At 36.0% G+C, this 19,217-nt stretch overlaps 1 protein-coding gene across 8 annotated transcripts in view; it reads right to left on the bottom strand.

Annotated features, from left to right (window-relative positions):
• The window catches only part of ARHGAP24 (Rho GTPase activating protein 24), a 666,840-nt gene that overhangs the window by 13,702 nt on the left and 633,921 nt on the right, over positions 1–19,217 (bottom strand). For all 8 annotated transcript variants that reach the window (XM_086704652.1, XM_086704650.1, XM_086704651.1 and 5 more), the window contains 3 exons: positions 9,406–9,538; positions 6,464–6,537; positions 3,805–3,926 (listed from right to left, as the gene is read on the bottom strand). In XM_086704652.1, coding sequence (XP_086560778.1) covers positions 3,805–3,926; positions 6,464–6,537; positions 9,406–9,538 — 329 coding nt within the window. The remainder of the gene's footprint in view (positions 1–3,804; positions 3,927–6,463; positions 6,538–9,405; positions 9,539–19,217) is intronic.

Below are 19,217 nucleotides of genomic sequence, written 5' to 3' on the forward strand. Positions count from 1 at the left end.
ATATATGATGAATTTTGATAAGTGACAGTTCTGGAAATACCATCTAATCATGAAATAGACAATTCCCTTGTGCCTATTTGTAGCCAATTCCCTACCCACACTTCCCAACCATGACAACCACTGATATGCTTTCTAATTCTATAGTTTTTCTTTTTTTAGAATTTCATATAAATGGAATTATACCATATGAAGTCTTTTGTGTCTAGGCATTACTCACTTAGTATAATACTTTTGACATTTATCCATATTATTGCATGCATCAACAGTTCATTCTTTTCATTGCTGGGTAGGATTCCATTTTATGAGTGTACCCAAAATTGTTTATGCACTAATTGATCGACAATTGGTCTGTTTTCAGATTGGAGCTATTAAATACGAAATAAAGTTGATATGAACATTAAAGTTTTGGTTGAACATGTTTTCTTTCTATGTGGGTAAATATTAGCACACTGGTCTGCTGGGTCTTATAGTTAGTAAATAATTAAGTTTGTAAGAACCCACCTACCTCTTGCAAAATGGCCCAAACATTTTATATTTCTACCAGCCAAACTTAACATTTTCAGTCTTAATTTTATACTTTGTAGAGGATGTGGAATAGTAGTTCATTACAGCTTAAATTTGCATTTCCCTAATGACTAAAAATGCTGAACATCTTTCCATGTGTTATTTGCTATTTCTTTATCTTTGATGAAATGTCTAATTCAGATCTTTCACCCATTTTTTTCATTGGGTTCGTTGTCTTATTATTTCTATGAGTTATTTATATACTTTTAAAACAAATTCTTTAATCAAATATTTGATTCACAATATATCCCCATTCCTGTGACCTGGGTTTTTGTTCTCTTAAGGATATCTTTTTGAAGAGCAAAAGTTTCAATTTTGATAAAGTCCAACTTATCAACTTATTTTTATGGTTAGAGATTTTTATGTCCTAGTAAGTCTTTGACTAACACAAAGTCATAAGGTTTTTTTCTCTTCTGTTTTTCTCTCTAAGTTTTATGCTTTTAGCTCTTACATTTAGGTCTATGAACATTTCAAGTTAATTTTCTGAGTGATGTCAAGTAAGGATAGAGGACTATTTAATGAATATGGAATTTTTCCAGCATCATTTGTTCAAATGACTATTCCTTTCCCACTGAACTAACTTGGCACATATGTCAAAAACAAATGATGATGTGTGTGCATCTATTTCTGGACTCTCTTTTCTATTGATCTCTATGTCTCTATATTGGTAAGACACTATCTTGATTATTTGTGGTATTATATTGAGTCTTAAATCAAGTATCATATTTCAACTCTGTTTTCCCTTTCAAGTTGTTTTTGCTATTCTAGATAATTTTTATTTCCATGTAAGGTTTACCTTCAGATTGTCAATTTCTAAAAATAAATTTTTTTCTGGATTTTTTTGTGAGAATTATATTGAGACTATAGGTAAACTTTAAGAACATTAATATCTTATTGATTTTGACAATTCTAATTGATGAACATAGTATATTTCCTGATTTATATAGTTCTTTTTTCATAAATGTTTAGTAGTTTTCAGGATATGTGTCCTGTACATATTTTCTTAAATATATCCCTAATTTTTGACATTTGTGTTGTCCTAAAATTATATTTTTTATTTCAAATCCAATTGTTGAATGTTAGTGCATAGAAATACAAAGAATTTTTATAAATTGACATTGTATCATGTGACCATTAGTTCATTTATTATAGTAACTTCACTTGTAGATTCTCTAGAATTTTCTATATAAATTATCATGTTGTCTGTGAATAAACAGAGTTCTACATCTTCCTTTCCTAATATGTATGCTTTTTATTCCTTCCTATTACTTTTTGCTCTGGCTAGGATTTCTAGGAGTGGTAGAAGGAGGCAATCTTACCTTATGTCCAATCTTAGGGGGAAAGCATTCTGTCTTTCACCAGTAAGTACAATATTCTAACTAAACTTTTTATAGATGAACTTTGTTAAGTTCCTTTTATTTCTAATTTGCTAACAATCTTTATCATGAATGGCATTATATTTTGTAAAAAAAAAAATTTTGGTATCCATAGAGATGATTTTTTTTAATTTAGAAAAAAAAAAGATTTAAAAAATTGATTTTTAAATGGCTAACCAAATTTTCCTTCCTGGGATAAAATCCACTGGCCTTGATTTATTATCCTTTGTATATGAAGCTGAAGTCAGGATATTAGGGCCAGAGACTTTAAAATATAGCAAATAAAATAAGAGTAAAGATTAAATATGATGCCTAGGGAACCTATTTGGTTGATAAAACTGTCAAGAAATGCAAGGAAGTGATTGATACAAACGTCTGTGTAGTAAAATAGAGTTATAAGTTAAGTGGGGGAGGAAGATGGAGCAACAGGGCACAAGAGAGAGACTTCTGTGATGCCTAAAATGTTATATTTCTTGACCTAGGTGGTGATTTCTAGAGTATCTGTCTTATATAAATTCACCAACAGGGCACTGGGGTAGCTCAGTCAGTTAAGCATCAGATTCTTGATTTTAGCTCAGGTCATGATTTCATGGTGATAAGATTGATCTCCTGGTCAGGCTCCATGCCCTTCCCATGCACACACGTACCCGCTCTCACTCTCAGGCTCTGTCTCTCTCTCTCTCTCTCTCTCTCAAAAAAAGTGTGTGTGTGTGTATATATACGTATATATACGTATATATATACATATATACATGTATATATACATACATATACATATATAATTGTGTATATATACACATGTATATATACATACATATGTGTGTGTATGTATGTGTATATATATACATATATGTGTGTGTGTGTATGAGTGTGTGTATATATGTTATTGATGGTTTTCCTTATCATATGTATTTTATAATAAAAAAAATTTTTGAGAAAACAATAAAGTATCTTTAAGCTTCCTATAGCTTCAAATTTTATATTTTCTACTGTCTGCTAAACTCTTCCAAAAGAAATTAAGGTTTCTGGACGAACTAACTATCTTACTGCCAAAAATCTGATGTTAAATTGATATCAGACTAAATATTTGATGAAGGAAATGAAGCTTTCTTTCTTTCTTTCTCATAAGACACAGAAGAATGAAAATCTTAGAATTTTCAAGAAAGGAACAGTATCAAGAATATGTTTTGTTCTAAATAACAGAGTGAATCTAAAAATGATCATTCTTTCTCTTCCCTCTTCCTTATTAAATTCTTAACTGTTCAATTAGTCCAAACTTTAGAAAACAACGGTATACTAATGGCCATAGGTAAGAAAGGTACTCAAGCAGGAAGGCCTGCTGGAAACAAACAGAAGTAGAAGTTCATTGTGGAAAAGAATCTGAAGCATTTTATAATCTAGAAAACAAGAATTCCCTCATGTTTCAACCCACAGATTAATAAGCAGCATTATCTTACAGAGGACCATATTTTTCTACCTCTTGAAATCAGTCAAGCAAAACCAAAATTAATAAAAATATATTAACAAAATAGTAACTTTTTGAATTTTCTGAAAATTGCATGGGGCTAAAAAAATGAACTAGATATTTCTAGTACTCTTGCATAATACTTTACAGATGATTTATGGAAACTCCATTTATTCTTGTAAGGCCACCGAGGAATCTTTTAGTAAATTATTATATTTAGTAAATTCAAAAAATGCCTGACTTTCAAAGAGAAGATTTTGCCTTAGAAGAACTTGAATCCATAAATGGAGTTACCATGGAGTTACTTATTTCCCTAGTTTCCTCAGAGAATAGGTTCAGACCAACCAAAAACCAGGTGATTGTTCTCTTGATGAGAGTGTAAGATAATCATTTACTTACCCTCCATGATGGTCAAAGGATCTTCCACTTTAGGGCGCAGGATATTAGGGCCAAAGACAGTGGCCAAGTTCTGCACACTCATTTTGTTAACTCCAGAATAGGACTGCACTTCATCCAAGAACCTGTTGGATATAAGAACATGAACAAAACAATGGGATCAAACTTGTTTGTCAGTGGAAGAAAATGGGTTATCGGGAAATTTATTAACTATAATATGTTCAAATACAATTATGGAGGCAAAATTATTTAGAAACTCAAACATCTCTCAGTCAAATGTGGAGAAAATATATTGCAAATGATTAAGGATCAAACTTGAGGGATCATATCAAATATCACCTTTGGCCTGGCTTGGCTTGGTTTCCTCCGTCAATCACAGAAACAGGTGTGTTTAGATAATGCTAATATGGACTTGAGATTCAGGAATATGGATTTTCTTCCAATCCTTAAATAAAACATTAAATTTATAAATGTATTCAATTCAAGAACTATAAATAAGATCATGTGGTATAATCCTTTATTTCAGAGAGGCAAATCAACCCTCTTTGTCAAGTAATTTGTGAGCTTCAAACTTATAGTCTATTAAAAAATGAGATCAAACATGGTTTAAATTAAAACCTTACTTCCACTGATATGAAACATTCTAAGCACAAATTGCTTCAATTTATTAGGTGTTAAAGAATAAGAGGCATGAAATAGACTTTTTCCCGAATGATTTTAGTAGGAGGGATCGTTTCTATAGTCTTTTGGCCTTTTTGCATTCCCCATGCTCCTCTTCATTTCTAGATTTCATGGCTTACTAATTGTACTTATGAGACAAAGAAGAAGTGATAAAAAAGAACTTATTATTATTTAAAATAATATATTTTATGTGTCAGTCATTGTGCTAACTTATTAAATTCTCAGAGAACTCTGTGAGGTAAATGATATGATTATCTCCATTTTACAGATGAGACACATGAGGCACCAGAAAGGTTAAGAATATTCTCCAAGGACACAGAAGTAACAGGTGGCAGACCTGAGATTTGAACCCAGATTGTCTGACTCTAGAGTCTGTGCTCTTGACAACTCCCCTGTGACTTTAAAGAAAGGTCCCTATTCCACCTATTCATTACTGTTATACAGTGTAACCTATAGTAAAACTGAAGGACAAAAACCTCAAACTACTATTTCTTATTTGAAATAGCTGAAATTAAAAGCCTGCTTAAATGTTTCAAGAGAAGTTAAGTTTTCCTGTTGAGGAGCTAAAGATTTGTAATATGGTTCTCAAGAAAGAGCCTTTATCCCTTTTACTTGAAGAGATTGTTCCTCTTTCTCATCCAACACAACAGCTTGAATTAGTCCAAAGTCTTGGGACGGAACCCCTATGTGTTAGTGAATCTATGTTATCAGTGAAACTCATTTCTTTCCTTTTTAAATTATGAAACCTAAGCTCATATTTGCTTCCTACCGTCACCAGAAAAAGTTATGGTAGAAGGTTTTGGAATTTCTTCTCAGTTACAGTTGACAGTGAACTCCTCAGTGTCCAGCATTAGTCTTAAACTACATAGTTCCCAGTCTGCTAAGCATTTATACAATCATGACACAAAAAGTACATGCAAATAATATAGTGTACTGAATTAAAAAATTGAATTACTTAAAAATAAACTGGGAAGCTTCCATTTAAGATACCTACAGTGATGTATAGTGCCAATCACCATCTCTCTTTTAAGATTTAAGATGCGTCAATTTTGTATCTTCATTTTTTTTAGGTTTAAGTTCCAGTATTGTTAACATACAGTGTAATTAGTTTCAGGTGTACAATTTAGTGATTCCATGCTTACATACCACACCTGGTGATCATCACAGCAAGTGCCCTCCCTAATCCCCATCACCTCTTTCACTCATTCCCCCCACCCACCTCCCCTCTGGTAACCATCAGTTTGTTCTCTATAGTTAAGAGTCTGTTTCTGGGTTTGCCTCTCTCTTTTTTTCCTCCTATGACTGTTTTGTTTCTTACATTCCACAGACGAATGAAATCATATGGTTTATTAAACAGGGGCAGACGGCACATACGGCACATACCAACCCAGGCCATAAGTTAAATGATCATGAGTGAGAGATTTACCAGGTACAATTATTGTCCTAACAGAATTGAATGATAATATCTTTTCAATGAGTCTTGAGGTAGGAGAGGAATAGAAAATAATATTTATGCAATTTAAAATACAATTTAAATTTAAAAACAACTATGTGAAATGTGTTTTCAGGACTCTTTTACCTAGGGGGATGCATAGAAAGGGTAAGAAAATTGTATAAAGACACATAAGAAGTCAGTGGTAGAAACTGGACTCCCACGCAGGCCTTCCTCATGCCAAGGGAGATGCTCCTTCTCTTAATTAAAGGTACATGCAGCAGGTACAAACAACTTTGATGGAAGTTCAAAGCAACATATCTTTAGTATGTAGAAGTAAGTCAGACTCAGAAACAATAAATTATAAAATCGAGCAATTTTCATGGTCAAAGAAACTTTTGAGATCATCTTGCCAAACTTCTTAATTTTACAGAGGCCAACACCAGAGCTCAGAGCAGTTCAGTGATTTTATTCACTGTCAGAAGTAAATTACTGTCAGGCTAAACATAGTCTTCTTCTGTTTAGTTTTATCTTTAGGACTATTCTTACCTGCAAATATACTTCAGGAGGTTGTAATTGACCACAGGCAAACTCTTCACCTGCTTTGCTAATTCCTTAATGCCCTGAGTACAAAGAAATAGAGAATAAATGTTATTGAAGTGTTAGCCTTGCAATGAAAACAAATACAAATGAGCACACAGGTTTTTTTTTTTTCATTAGTTTCACATATTATCAGTGAAGAATCCTGTCCTGAAAACTTGCCACGATTACAGAGAGCATTTCACAAATATTTTCAAAGATGGGAAAAAGTATTTCAAATATTTCCATAAGTACTATTTGTGGAGAAATAAATTTCAGTGAAGCCTTTTACCATTCTTAATACTCGCTCACAACTGATTGAAAAGGGAGGACTGCCTCATTTATAATAAGGCTATCTGGGAAAAAAGTAGCTTAATGTAGTGAGAGTCTTTCCCATTTCTGGCATGCCCCAAACATAGACATGTGTCTACTGACAAATAAGTCTCAAGATGGGCCACGTCTAGGATACACTGTTAGGGGTGGGATGGAGAATAAAAAGTCTACTCTTCCTGGAAATTTCACAAAGGTATTAATTGCTTTGGTTCTTCCCATTGTAAAACTTCTTCCAAAATGTAAATGGTCCCAGAGAAGCTAATGGATAATGTAATCTAATCTGTTCTTCTTCCTGAAAAAGGCCAGATGGTAAATATTGCAAGCTTTCTGGGACATATGGTCTCTGTCTCAACTACTCAACTCTCCTGTTGTGGAGCAAAAGCAGCCACAGACAATATTACATAATAGAGTAAAACTTCATTTATAAAAACAGGCAGCAATTTCTATAAGAGTGCCAAGAAAATCCAGTGGAGGAAAGAACAGTCTTTCCAACAAATGATTTGGAGACAACTGGATATCCATATGCCAAAGGATGAAGTTGGACCTTTCCTCATATCATAAACAAAAATTAACCGAATTTGGATCATAGACCTAAATGTAAGAGCTAAAGCTACAAAAGTCTTAGAAGAAAATATAGGAGTAAATCCTGGCGACCTTAGTTAATGCCTTCTTAGATATGACATTAAAAGCACAAGTGACAAAATAAAAATAGATAAATTGGACTTCATCGCAATTAAAAACTTTCATGCTTTAAAGGACATCATCAGAAAACTGAAGAGACAACTGATAGAATGGGAGAAATACTTGCAAATCATATATGTGATAGGAGACTTGTAATCTAAACTGTAAAGAACTCTCGCAACTCAGTAATAATAAAACAAATAATCCAATTAAAACGGGAAAATGATTTGAATAGGTGTTTTTCCAAAGAAAATATGTGAACAGCTACTAAATACATGGAGAGATGTTTAACATCATTAAGCATCAGGGAAATGCAACTCAAGCTCAATTAGATATCAGTTTACACACATTAAGATGGCTGTGATAAAAAAGAGACATAACAACAAGTGTTGGCAAAAATGTGGGGCAGTTGGAGTCTGCACATATTGCTGATGGGAATTTAAAATGATAAAGCCTCTTTAGCAAACATGGAGTTACATATGGTACAGCAATTCTGCTTCCTACGTACATACCCAGGAGAAATGCAGACATATGCCCATGCCAAGCTTTGTACATGAGTATTCACAGCACCATTTTTTTTTAAAGTTTATTTATTTTTGAGACACAGAGAGAGCATGAATGGGGGGGCGCAGAGAGAGAGGGAGACACAGAATCAGAAGCAGGCTCCAGGCTCTGAGCCGTCAGCCCAGAGCCCGACGCGGGGCTCGAACTTCGGACTGCAAGATCGTGACCTGAGCTGAAGTCGGATGCTTAACCGACTGAGCCACCCAGGCGCCCCCACAGCACTATTTTTAATAATAATGTCCATCAAACAATGGAAACAATGCACATACTACAACTGATGAATGGATAGATGAATAAATAAATAAAAGGCATGAAATACTGATAGGTGTTTTAGGGTGGATGAACCTTGAAAAACAGTGAAAGAAACTGGTCACAGAAGACAATACAGTGGATGATTCCATTTATATGAAATATCCAGAAGAGGCAAATCTATAGATACAGAAAGGAGATTAGTAGTTGCCAACAGCTGGGGAAGGTGGGGTCAGTTATGGAATTTGTTATAGGATGATGAAAATGTACTAAATATTCTAAAATTAGATTTTGATGGTGGTTGCACAGCTCTTGAGAATACAGTTCACCCTTGAACTGTGGGGGGTTAGGGATGCTGACCACCCCCACACTCAAAAATCAATGTATAACTTTTGACTCCCCCAAAACTTAACTACTAACAGCCTTTTGTTGGCTGGAAGCCTTGCTGATAAGCAGTTAATTAGCAAATATTTTGTATGTTATATGTATTATATGTTGTATTCTTATAAAAAGTAAGAAAATCACAAGGAAGAGAAAATACATTTAGAGTGCTGTACTGCAAAAAAAAAATCTATGTGTAAGAGGACCCACACAGTTCAAACCCCTATGGCTCGAGGGTCAACTGTATACTAAAATGCGCTGGATGTACACTTTAAATAGGTGATTGTATGATGTGTGAATTATATCTCAAAGCTGTTTAAAAAATGGTAGATAAGATTTGGTAGAAGGCATTGTTGAGAGTAATTTAGGGGGTACATAATGAAAAGGGGAATATGAAATAAGACATCCACTTTACTCATGGAATGTTAGACCTGATGTAGCCCCACAATTAACCAGTTAGAGGAGCAAAGTGGGAAGGAGGGTTCACTTCATTTATTCAGCAGCACTTTTCTTGCTGATAAGGGAGGGGATTAAAAATGGGACCTGTGTTGTGTATGTAATATCTAAATGAGTGTAATGTCAATAAATAGAATGCTGGAAAACAATCCAAGGATGGGGCCAGGGGAAATTTACAAATGAAAAACTAAGAACATTGACAAAAAACCCAAATTAAGGTTTTTTTAGAAATAAATGTACCAACTTACAGCTTCCTCTTCCTTGCTGAGCAGTTTGGCACAGGACAAAAAATCTTCATACTTTGCATAAGGAATAACTGGTTCTGGAAGTTCTCGGAGATACAGTTTAAGAAGTGATGCCACTGTGTGTACATCTGTGTTGCTGTGGAGATAGAAGTGGGAAGATACTCTTTGCAGTAAAATTTATACCATCCGATATATTCTTTCATCAAATACACATCTATAAGTCAGAATTCTGAGTTGCCAATGAAATCCATAAATTCAGCTTTCAAGAAGCATACACTTAGCTAATGCCCATGAAATGCTACAACAGGGGGAGGCGACAGGGATCTGGAAGGACTCTTAGAAGCTTCAGTGTGCTTTGAAAATATTCAAAAGTTCAAGCATTTTTCGTTTGTGTGTACTTGATGTTACTACACTTGATCTTAGCCAAAGGCTGAGAAGCGATGTGTGTACTTGATGTTAAGCCAAAGTGTTAACTTTAGGGGCTCCTGGGTGGCTCAGTCAGTTAAGTGTCCAACTCTCAATTTTGGCTCAGCTCGTGATCTCATGGTCATGATCAAGCCCCACATGGGGCTGCACACTGACAACACGGAGCCTTCCTCTCTCTTTGCCCCTCCTCCCTCTCAAAGAAAAATAAATAAAAATTTTAAAAAGTGTTAAAAACAATGCCAATATACCAGACTCTAAATGAAATATAATACAATTTACAAGACATACCAAATCCACCACTATATGCATGTATGTATTCAGTGTCACAATTAATCACTTCTGAGGCTTAGGTTCATTTCTTATTCTTTAGAAGACATTGGTGACTGGTTATAGATATCAGAAACTTAGTATGACATGTTATAACTTTTTAAGCAGAACTTATTTTGAAGGTGATTGATTTTCAGCATGATTTCTTGTCTAATATTCTAAGATAGTTGGAAATCCTTAGAGTCTTCTAGAAAGAGAAGGAATGTACTACAAAAACAAACAATGAAAACACAACCTGTCCTTTGTATAATGTGCAAAATTTATTTTTATTCCCTGCTGACTACCAGAATGACAGGATAATTTCCTAAAATACTATTTACATTTTATGCTATCTCCACGTTAATCCATGAAGACAGACAGTAAAGATGAAATGGGTGGTTTTTATTTACATTTATTTATTTATTTATTTATTTATTTATTTATTTATTTATTTAAATGTGTATTTATTTATTTTGGGGGAGGAGAGAGAGAGTAAGTAGGAGAGGGACAAGGAAAGAGAGAGAGAAAGAGAGAATCTCAAGCAGGCTCTACACTCAGTCCAGAGACTGACACAGGGTTCCATCTCTCCATCTCAGGAACCATGAGATCATGACCTGAGTTGAATCAAGAGTCGGACACCTGGGGCGCCTGGGTGGCGCAGTCGGTTGGGCGTCTGACTTCAGCCAGGTCACGATCTCGCGGTCCGTGAGTTCGAGCCCTGCGTCAGGCTCTGGGCTGATGGCTCAGAGCCTGGAGCCTGTTTCCGATTCTGTGTCTCCCTCTCTCTGCCCCTCCCCCGTTCATGCTCTGTCTCTCTCTGTCCCAAAAATAAATAAACGTTGAAAAAAAAATTAAAAAAAAAAAAAGAGTCGGACACTTAACCAACTGAGCCACCCAGACACCCCATTTTATTATTTTTATTTTGGGTGAGGAGGACAGGTGTAGCAAAGAGAAATTGGTGGGCAGGGAGTGAAAGACCATCTGGCCCTGAGAAGTGGAAGAGAGGTAGTGAAGAAGGTCAGGAATCCTGTAAATATTGAGAATGAACGTCTCACACCTCACTCCCAGACTGTGCGGCAGGAAGTGACCTATCCCCAGAGGGGTATTTCTTGAGGGCTGGAACACAGTTCAATTTCCTGCCTCAGTGAATATTCTCTTGCCCATAGGTGACACAGAAGCAGAGTTGACATCACAGAACTACATGGGCTGGGACAATGGTCATCTTAGTTCTCAATTTTGAAATCAAATAGTTGATTTCATCAATGATTTCCCACACGCCTGCTCTGTATTGAACATTATAGAAAACACAGTGGCTAGAGCCTCAAAGAGTTAAAAAAAAAAAGATTATTCCAGCCTGCTCACAATTTATAATCTAGTGAGGACAGGGAATATGAACTAGATAATAACACAAGTGTATAATTGCAAAGTGTGGTAAGTAGTAATAAGGAGAAGTGTTGGGTGATATCTAATAGCAAGACGGGACTAATAACAAGACAGGGTTGGATGGCTTCTCTGAGGAAATGATGCATAGACCAAGGGGTAATAATTAACCAAGTGGGAGCAGAAGCACCAAAGAAGGCATTCCTGATTAAAGCAAGGCAGGTAAGCAGAGCCCAAAGTGGGAGGGAACATCCTGCCCTTGAGGAGCGAACAAAAAAGCTAAGGGAGAGCCAAGCTCAGGGTGGGCCTGCATGAGGTTTGCGTGTACACAGCATCCTTGGAATCTGGGTCTCTACCTTCTCCCAAATCAGATGGGGCAAAGGCTGAGCTTTTTCATTTCAGTGTTGAGGTCAGTCAGAGTGGGCATTTTGTTAACCTTCTTGCAGATGTTAAAATAATGGAGGTGATCTGATAGGGCCTGTCTTAAATTAATTCTGTTCTTTCACAATTAAACATGTTTTCCCTCTTAAAATTTTGAATTGATAAGCAATATAGAAGTCAACTCAAAGGCTAGTTAAGGAAATAAAAATCACATCTCTGGGACATCTTGAAAACTGTTTCTAAGCTCCTTAATTCCTCAAATTACTTTCTACAGAATTTTTTAAAAAGAGATAGTCCTAACAAAGTACCAATGGTAAGACAAGGAAGACACTATTTCTTCTGTTTTATGGAAAAAACACTCTATTTCATGCGTATCAAAGCTCTTCTGTGTTTCTCTTGTTATCTAGTGAAGCACAGCCATCAGCAGTAAGAGAACCACAACTCGGGGCAGAATATGCAGTGCAATCAACTATTACAATAAATGATTCCATGTTTTGATTCCACTCTAACCCAACCCATGACTAGGTTGGATATGTTGCCTTCAAAGACAATGACCATTTTGTTAGGGTTATAGGAAGGTACAGAGAAACACAGAAAAATAAAATACAAAATAAGTATAACTTCAATACATGAAGTAGGTTATCCATCATTTGCATGACTATATACATAGAATATATACAAATCTTTGTGAAATAAATGCAACAAATAAGACAAATAATAATAAGTAAGAAATATATATTTAGTAAAAAATCTGTTCTAGTGTTTCAGTGATTGACTTTGTGCTGCAATGACTCTCCCCAGTACACTGTTCTTGAGGGAACTTGCTTGATACTTGTATTATTTAGTTTCTAATGAAGTAGAGCTGTAGTACTGAGGACGTGTGAACGTTAGATGGCACCATTGCAAAGTTAGAGTTATCAGATGGCGCGAAAATTATGAAGGATGAAAGGCTGCAGAATCATTCTTCATCCACCAGCAATTTTCTTAGCACAAGAGCTGCAGTAATGCTCCAAGAATAGAAATATTTGAGCTATGAATCAAGGTAAGAGATGCGGATAGGATGATGATTTTATTCCTTCCCTAAAGTGATACATTACATTAGCTTTCTAGCATTATGGTATACACCTACATATTGTTAATTATATAGAAGCGATGGAGAAAATATAGAAACAATGGAGAAAAAAAATGACCAAATGCTTTTCCTCTTTTTTTTTTCCAATTAACGAAGGGTTAAGGGTTTTGCTTCAGGATCAAAACTTAAAAATATATTACCTCCTTTTTGGGGCTTTATTATACTTAGGTTATTTTGTGGAAATGGAGACATCTACATTTCCCTGGTGTTCTCATTTTTAGCTTTGTCCTTTCCTACTGAATGAAAGAAAACAATTGCTTCTGTGAAGACTTCAGCATGTGTTGTAGTTCACCTCAAGGGGCTCGCGGTCCGTCCGCCCTTCTGGCCAGAACACCACCAACTGCAACATCAAGTCTGGTGTTTGAAAAACCTTTTTGTATATCTACTGTACGAAATGGTGGCCGTCCGCATCTCTCCGCCCAGCCTGTCTCTTACTGAAAACCCATAATTTTGCCTGTTTAATATTTGCTTCCTATGGACAGTCAAATAAGTATATACTAACATTATGTGCTAATTGCCCAATGTACCAGGGGAACGTGCCATCTTTGTCTCAAAGAAATACATTTCAGACTTCATCAAAGTGAAGTGAAGTGACTGTACTGTGGCAAAAGTCAATGTACAAGGGAGAATTAAGATACCTAACCTGGTTAACAACAACAACAACAACAACAACCACAACAACAGCAGCACCTCTAGACATGTATCGCTCTATGTCAGGCCTTCACAGCAGTCCAGTGAGCAGGTCCTGCTACTAACCCTATTTTGGGTACTTGGACAGGAAACCACACTGGTATGAAATTCTTTCTGGCTAAGCACTAAGATATGAGAGGTTTTAAAGTCATGCTCTTTTGGTAGAAATTCAAGACTATTTGTTAATGTGAAATCATTATACAGATCTCAGGTCTCTTTCCCTAACCTGGTGGTAGGATCTGTTTTCAGAAATTAAGATAAGGAATCATGTACATTCTATCCAGTGATCCTGAATAAAGAAGCTAGAATAGCAGGAGATGCCCTGGAGCATGTCCCTTAATTGATCGATATATGATCAATTTTTGTTTCATTTTATATTACACTTGGACCTTACTTTTGAGTCCTACTTCCTCACTTACAGTCTGTTTACCAAATTAAAGGGAGGATTTCATGAGACTTTCAAGGATCAACCTAATTTTACAGTCTCATGAGTGTGCCATTGGTCATTCTGGAATCTTTCTATCAGTAATGGTTCCTGAAACTAATGGTGGGCACGGCTTCGTGAAACATGCTGGGTGAAACAAATGAACAACATAGATCTTTTTGTCCCCCATGGGCTTATATTTCTAACTAATCACCATCAATACTTTTCCATATCACAACATGCCTCATTTTGTTCTACTTTGTAATACCTCCTGTATATTCTAGCTGCTAAGTCCCTGTCAGGTGTGAGATCTTAAGAATATTCTTTACAGTTCCTGGAAATTGTCTGCCCTATTTATAATCTATGTACGATACAGGCTTCTCACTAATCTTAACAGGGACAAAAGAAGTCTCACAGCAATCCTTCCTTGCTCATCTTCTATCCCCACACCCTCTTCCCTGATAAACAGACTCTCATACATGGATCAGTCCAAATGCCACAGTAATTACAAGTATAATACTACACAGACAAAACCTTGAAACTTGTAAGCCTCAAAATTAGAAATGGGAATTTTTCAGGGCACCTGGATGGCTCAGTCGGTTATGTGAGCGACTTCGGCTCAGGTCATGATCTCACGGTTCGTGGGTTCGAGCCCTACATCAGGCTCTGTGCTGACAGCTCGGATCCCAGAGCCTGCTTTGGATTCTGTGTCTCCCTCTCTCTCTGCCCCTCCCCCATTCATCCACTCGCTCTCTCTCTCTCTCTCAAAAATAGATAAACATTAAAAAATTTAAAAAAAGAAGTGGGAATTTTTCACTCTGGATACTATGCACAGAACACAATATAATCTGTTGATTTTACTTCATAGAGTCAATTTACAGTGTACCCACACAGGAAATTATTGAAGATATTGTGTACTTATTTGCAATACATGCACATGCATGTGTGCACACACACACACACACACACACACACACTAAGATGACCTAAAATTTGCTTTGGATTAAGAAAAAAAAAAAGGTCATATCCATCAAATTCCTGGGAAAACATACAAGAAACTGAAGACGTTCAGATGCAATACGAAGTTGAACACTGCTGCTCAATTGTCTTAAACAGCATGTTGTTCTTTCCACCAAAGTCACCATGGCATAGGAAAGCACATCTGAAGGTGGTAAGCAGCTCCAAACTAAACTAAATGTTTACAAGAAAAGTCTGATTCTGTTCAAACTTATTATTTTTTCTATTTATCTGTCAGTATACTTATACTTATACGGTATACTTATCAGCAGTGCAAAACTGATTCTGTCATGGCTCATTGTTATTATGTGTCAGTGCTGAATTATATACAACAACAGGACGGTTGTACCTGTCTGGATTACACTGAATTAGTGCTTGTGCCAAACAAGCCTCCTGGTTTAAAAGCAATGGTGATGGCAGAGAACTGCCTGATGGTCTCTACTATGGACTGAGTTGTGCCCCCTCCCTCATTCATGTGTTGAAATTCTAACCTCCGATGCGATGGTATTTGGAGATGGAACCTTTGGAAGATACTTGGGGTTAGATCAAGTTATGAGGATAGGACCTCTGGCTTGATGGAATTGGCGCCCTTATAAGAAGAGATACTGGAGAGCTTGCTCCCAGCCCCTTGCTCCCTTGTACTTATAGGGAAAAAGGCTGCATGAGCATAGGGTGAGAAGACAGCTGTCTACAAGCCAAAAAGAGAGCCCTTGTCAGAACCTGACTGAGCTGGCACCCTGATCTCAGCCTTCCAGGCTACAGGGCTGTGAGAAAATAAATTTCTTTGTTTAAGCCACCCACTCTGTGGTGTTTTGTTATGGCAGCCTGAGGTGACTAATAGAACTCCCAAATCTGCATCTTGTGAGCTTACCTATAAAACCATTAATAGTACTATCAAAGTACTAGGTAATGAAACGTTAGCAGAAAGTTAGAAATGTACTTGCAGATAACGTGACTTATGGATTAATACAATATTAATAATGTATTTGAGGTAGAAGACTTCCAAGGAAAGGAGGCAGTTCTGATATGGAATAGTCACAAGGACACAAGTTTAAATCTGGCCACTCTCTTACCCACTGGAGCATACTAGTTATGCTCCCGTCTGCCCAGTGTTCCCTGATGGAAGACAGGTGGGAGAAATGTTGGTCAGGAGACTCTGTTAAACCAAATTGTCACACTGACCTTTCCTTTCCTACTTCTAGAATTACTTATGTGCATAGATATATGTGTGTATAGACTTCCTTATAATGCCAGCTAAACACATACAAAGAATATTTGACAGTTTGATATACAATCCAACATACCACACACGTGAGCACGTGCATGCATGCATGCACACATATGTGCCCACACACACTTACGTGTGTATAAGATAGATAAAGTAACAAAATACTCTGCTGTGTAGCTCTAGGAAGATATTCCCTTGAGCAATATGAGTTTGGTGATTCCAAACAATAGACCCTTCAAATAGAAAGTAGCTAACATCCCCAAACAGAAAAAAAAAAAAAAAAAAAAAAAAGAGATATTTGTCCATTTGTTATTTCTTATGAATATTTCCCATAAGCAAATCTCTCATTTTATTATTATTATTGGCCACCTCACTCTCCTCTTCCTTATCTGGCCATCATTCTTTACCAGTCAACTCCCCAGTTTTTCTTCCTCTGCTGGCCTCTAAGTGCTATTTTCCTGGATCCTATGCAGACTCTCTGAGTTTAGCTATCACTTTTCCACAATGACTACAAAGTACACCTCTCCACACCAGACCTTTCCATTTAATTCATAGATGTTCCCTTTCACACTTTGAACTCCATGTAAACACAGTTGGATAAAAACAACAAAAACCTTGCAATAAAATTATTCTTCCTTTACCATTTTCTCGACCATGGATGGCATCACCAGTCACACCAATAACCAAGAAACCTAGAAGTCAGCCTAAATTTTGCTCTTCCTGAGACCCTAAATCTAACCGTGGTTAATAATTCTCAGACTGAACTTCACAGTGGAATCCCCTGGAAGGTCTTAAAAAATACTGGATCTTATATATTCTGATGTAAAACCTTATGAATCAATTCCTTCTTCAGCAGTCTCATTGACACTGCTCAAGTTCAAGTACCTATCACTCACCTCCATTAATGTAACAGCATGCTAGCTGGTTTTTCTGTTGCAAGCCTGTCTTCCTACACCCAGTCCCCTGATGTACACTTATAGGTGGTAATCATTAGTAGCAAATAAATATCAATGACAAACAAAATGCCCTTTTGCATAGCTTTTGAATGCTATGTTTGAATACAAAGGGCAAATGCATAAGCACATAGAGATAAATATATATATATCACAAAGAAACATACACTTAATAGAGAGTCAGAGTTGTCATCATTTAGTTAGTTTGGGGTAAGAGCGTTGATTCACTTTATAAATAGGTGATATGTCCTAGTAAATTAAAGTAAATTATTGTATTAATGAATGAAAATAAAATCTGACTTTTTTCCATTACAGTACCAACATGCCTTCATTGGAGAGGAAAGGCTAGTGGGATTGAGGCATTTATAAGGTTGATGTAGAATATTCAGAAAAGTTTCCTTAAAGCAGTATTATATTTAGTATAGTTTTTTTTTTTAACAGATTACCTTGTACATACACACGCATTCACTTCCAACAACAACAAATGAAAACCTTAAGTTGCAAGTAGTAGATAAATTCTGGAGATCTAATGCACAACATACTGAATATAGCCAATAATACTACTTAATAAACTTCAAAGTTGCTAACAGCACTGATCTTAATTGTCTCACCACAAAAAAGAAAGTGTAATTATGTGACCTGATTGGGGTGTTAGCTAAAAATATGGTGGTAATCATATTGCAATATATAGATGTATCAAACCAACACGTTGTATATCTTAAATTTTTACAATGGTATATGTCAATCATATCTCAATAAAATAAATTAATTTAAAAAGAACATAAGTGTAGTCAGCTACAAAATTAATCAACATGGCTATTAAAATGAGTTAATATGTTCCTCCAAGTCTGGTGATTTGGGACCTAAGTATCAATGTTATATATTAATTTACCTTAAAAGCAATATTCAAATGCACATGGTACATTCTTGTATTTTAAATGACATTAATATTGTCCAAACTTTTTTAAAGTTTATTTATTTATTTTGAGAGAGAGGGAGAGACTGCATGAGTGGGGTAGGGGCAGAGAGTGAGAGAGAGAAAATTTCAGGCAGGCTTCATGCTGACACAGTGCAGAGCTGGATGTGGGTCTTGAACTCATGAACTGTGAGATCACGACCTGAGCCGAAATCGAGTTGGGTGCTTAACTGACTGAGCCACCCAGGCACCCCGTTATTGTCCAAACTCTTAAGAGCCAAGTTATTAAATTTTTTTCCCTTTAAATTTTTCTATATAAATTAAATCTGAAGTCAATGAAGCTACAAAGATTCTCTTATTAAACTGAGATCCTACTCATATCAATAATGTATATAATTGCTTAGAAAAAGTATTGGCCTCACGAATTCTTTGAAAGTCACCAGAGATAAAGAGATTAGAGATAGTCTGTTTACATACCAAAGAGATTTTATTTTAAGGGTATGGGTATCTCTACATACCATATATACACATACCACACACACATACCCCCCCCCCCCCACAGACATTGTATACATTAAGTCTATATTTTGTTCTTTGTAGATTAAAAAAAAAATGTATCCATGGTATGAAGTATGAAGAATGGTATGAAGAAAACTAAGACTCTTATTGATTGATTATGCATGTTGGACTCTGTTCTTTTCCTGGTGCCAGCTGATAGTCATTGTATTTACTTATTTGTTTCAAGAGAAAGTTCAAGCCTTTGAGGTTCCACAGTGTGTCTATAGTTTCCAATGGGCAAACTAGATAGTTTTCTCAGGATTTTTACTAAACATGAGCATTCTTAATCTAGGTTGGGAGTTCTGCTGAAGTAATATCTACATGTTAACACTTTCTCTGGCTGTTCTGTGGAATGTAATTTCCTAAATTCACCAAATGTAAAGTAAATGCCAAAAAAATCTAAG

This window comes from Puma concolor, chromosome B1 (genome assembly GCF_028749965.1).
Source record: "Puma concolor isolate L17-30 chromosome B1, mPumCon1.1.hap2, whole genome shotgun sequence".
NCBI lineage: Eukaryota > Metazoa > Chordata > Mammalia > Carnivora > Felidae > Puma > Puma concolor.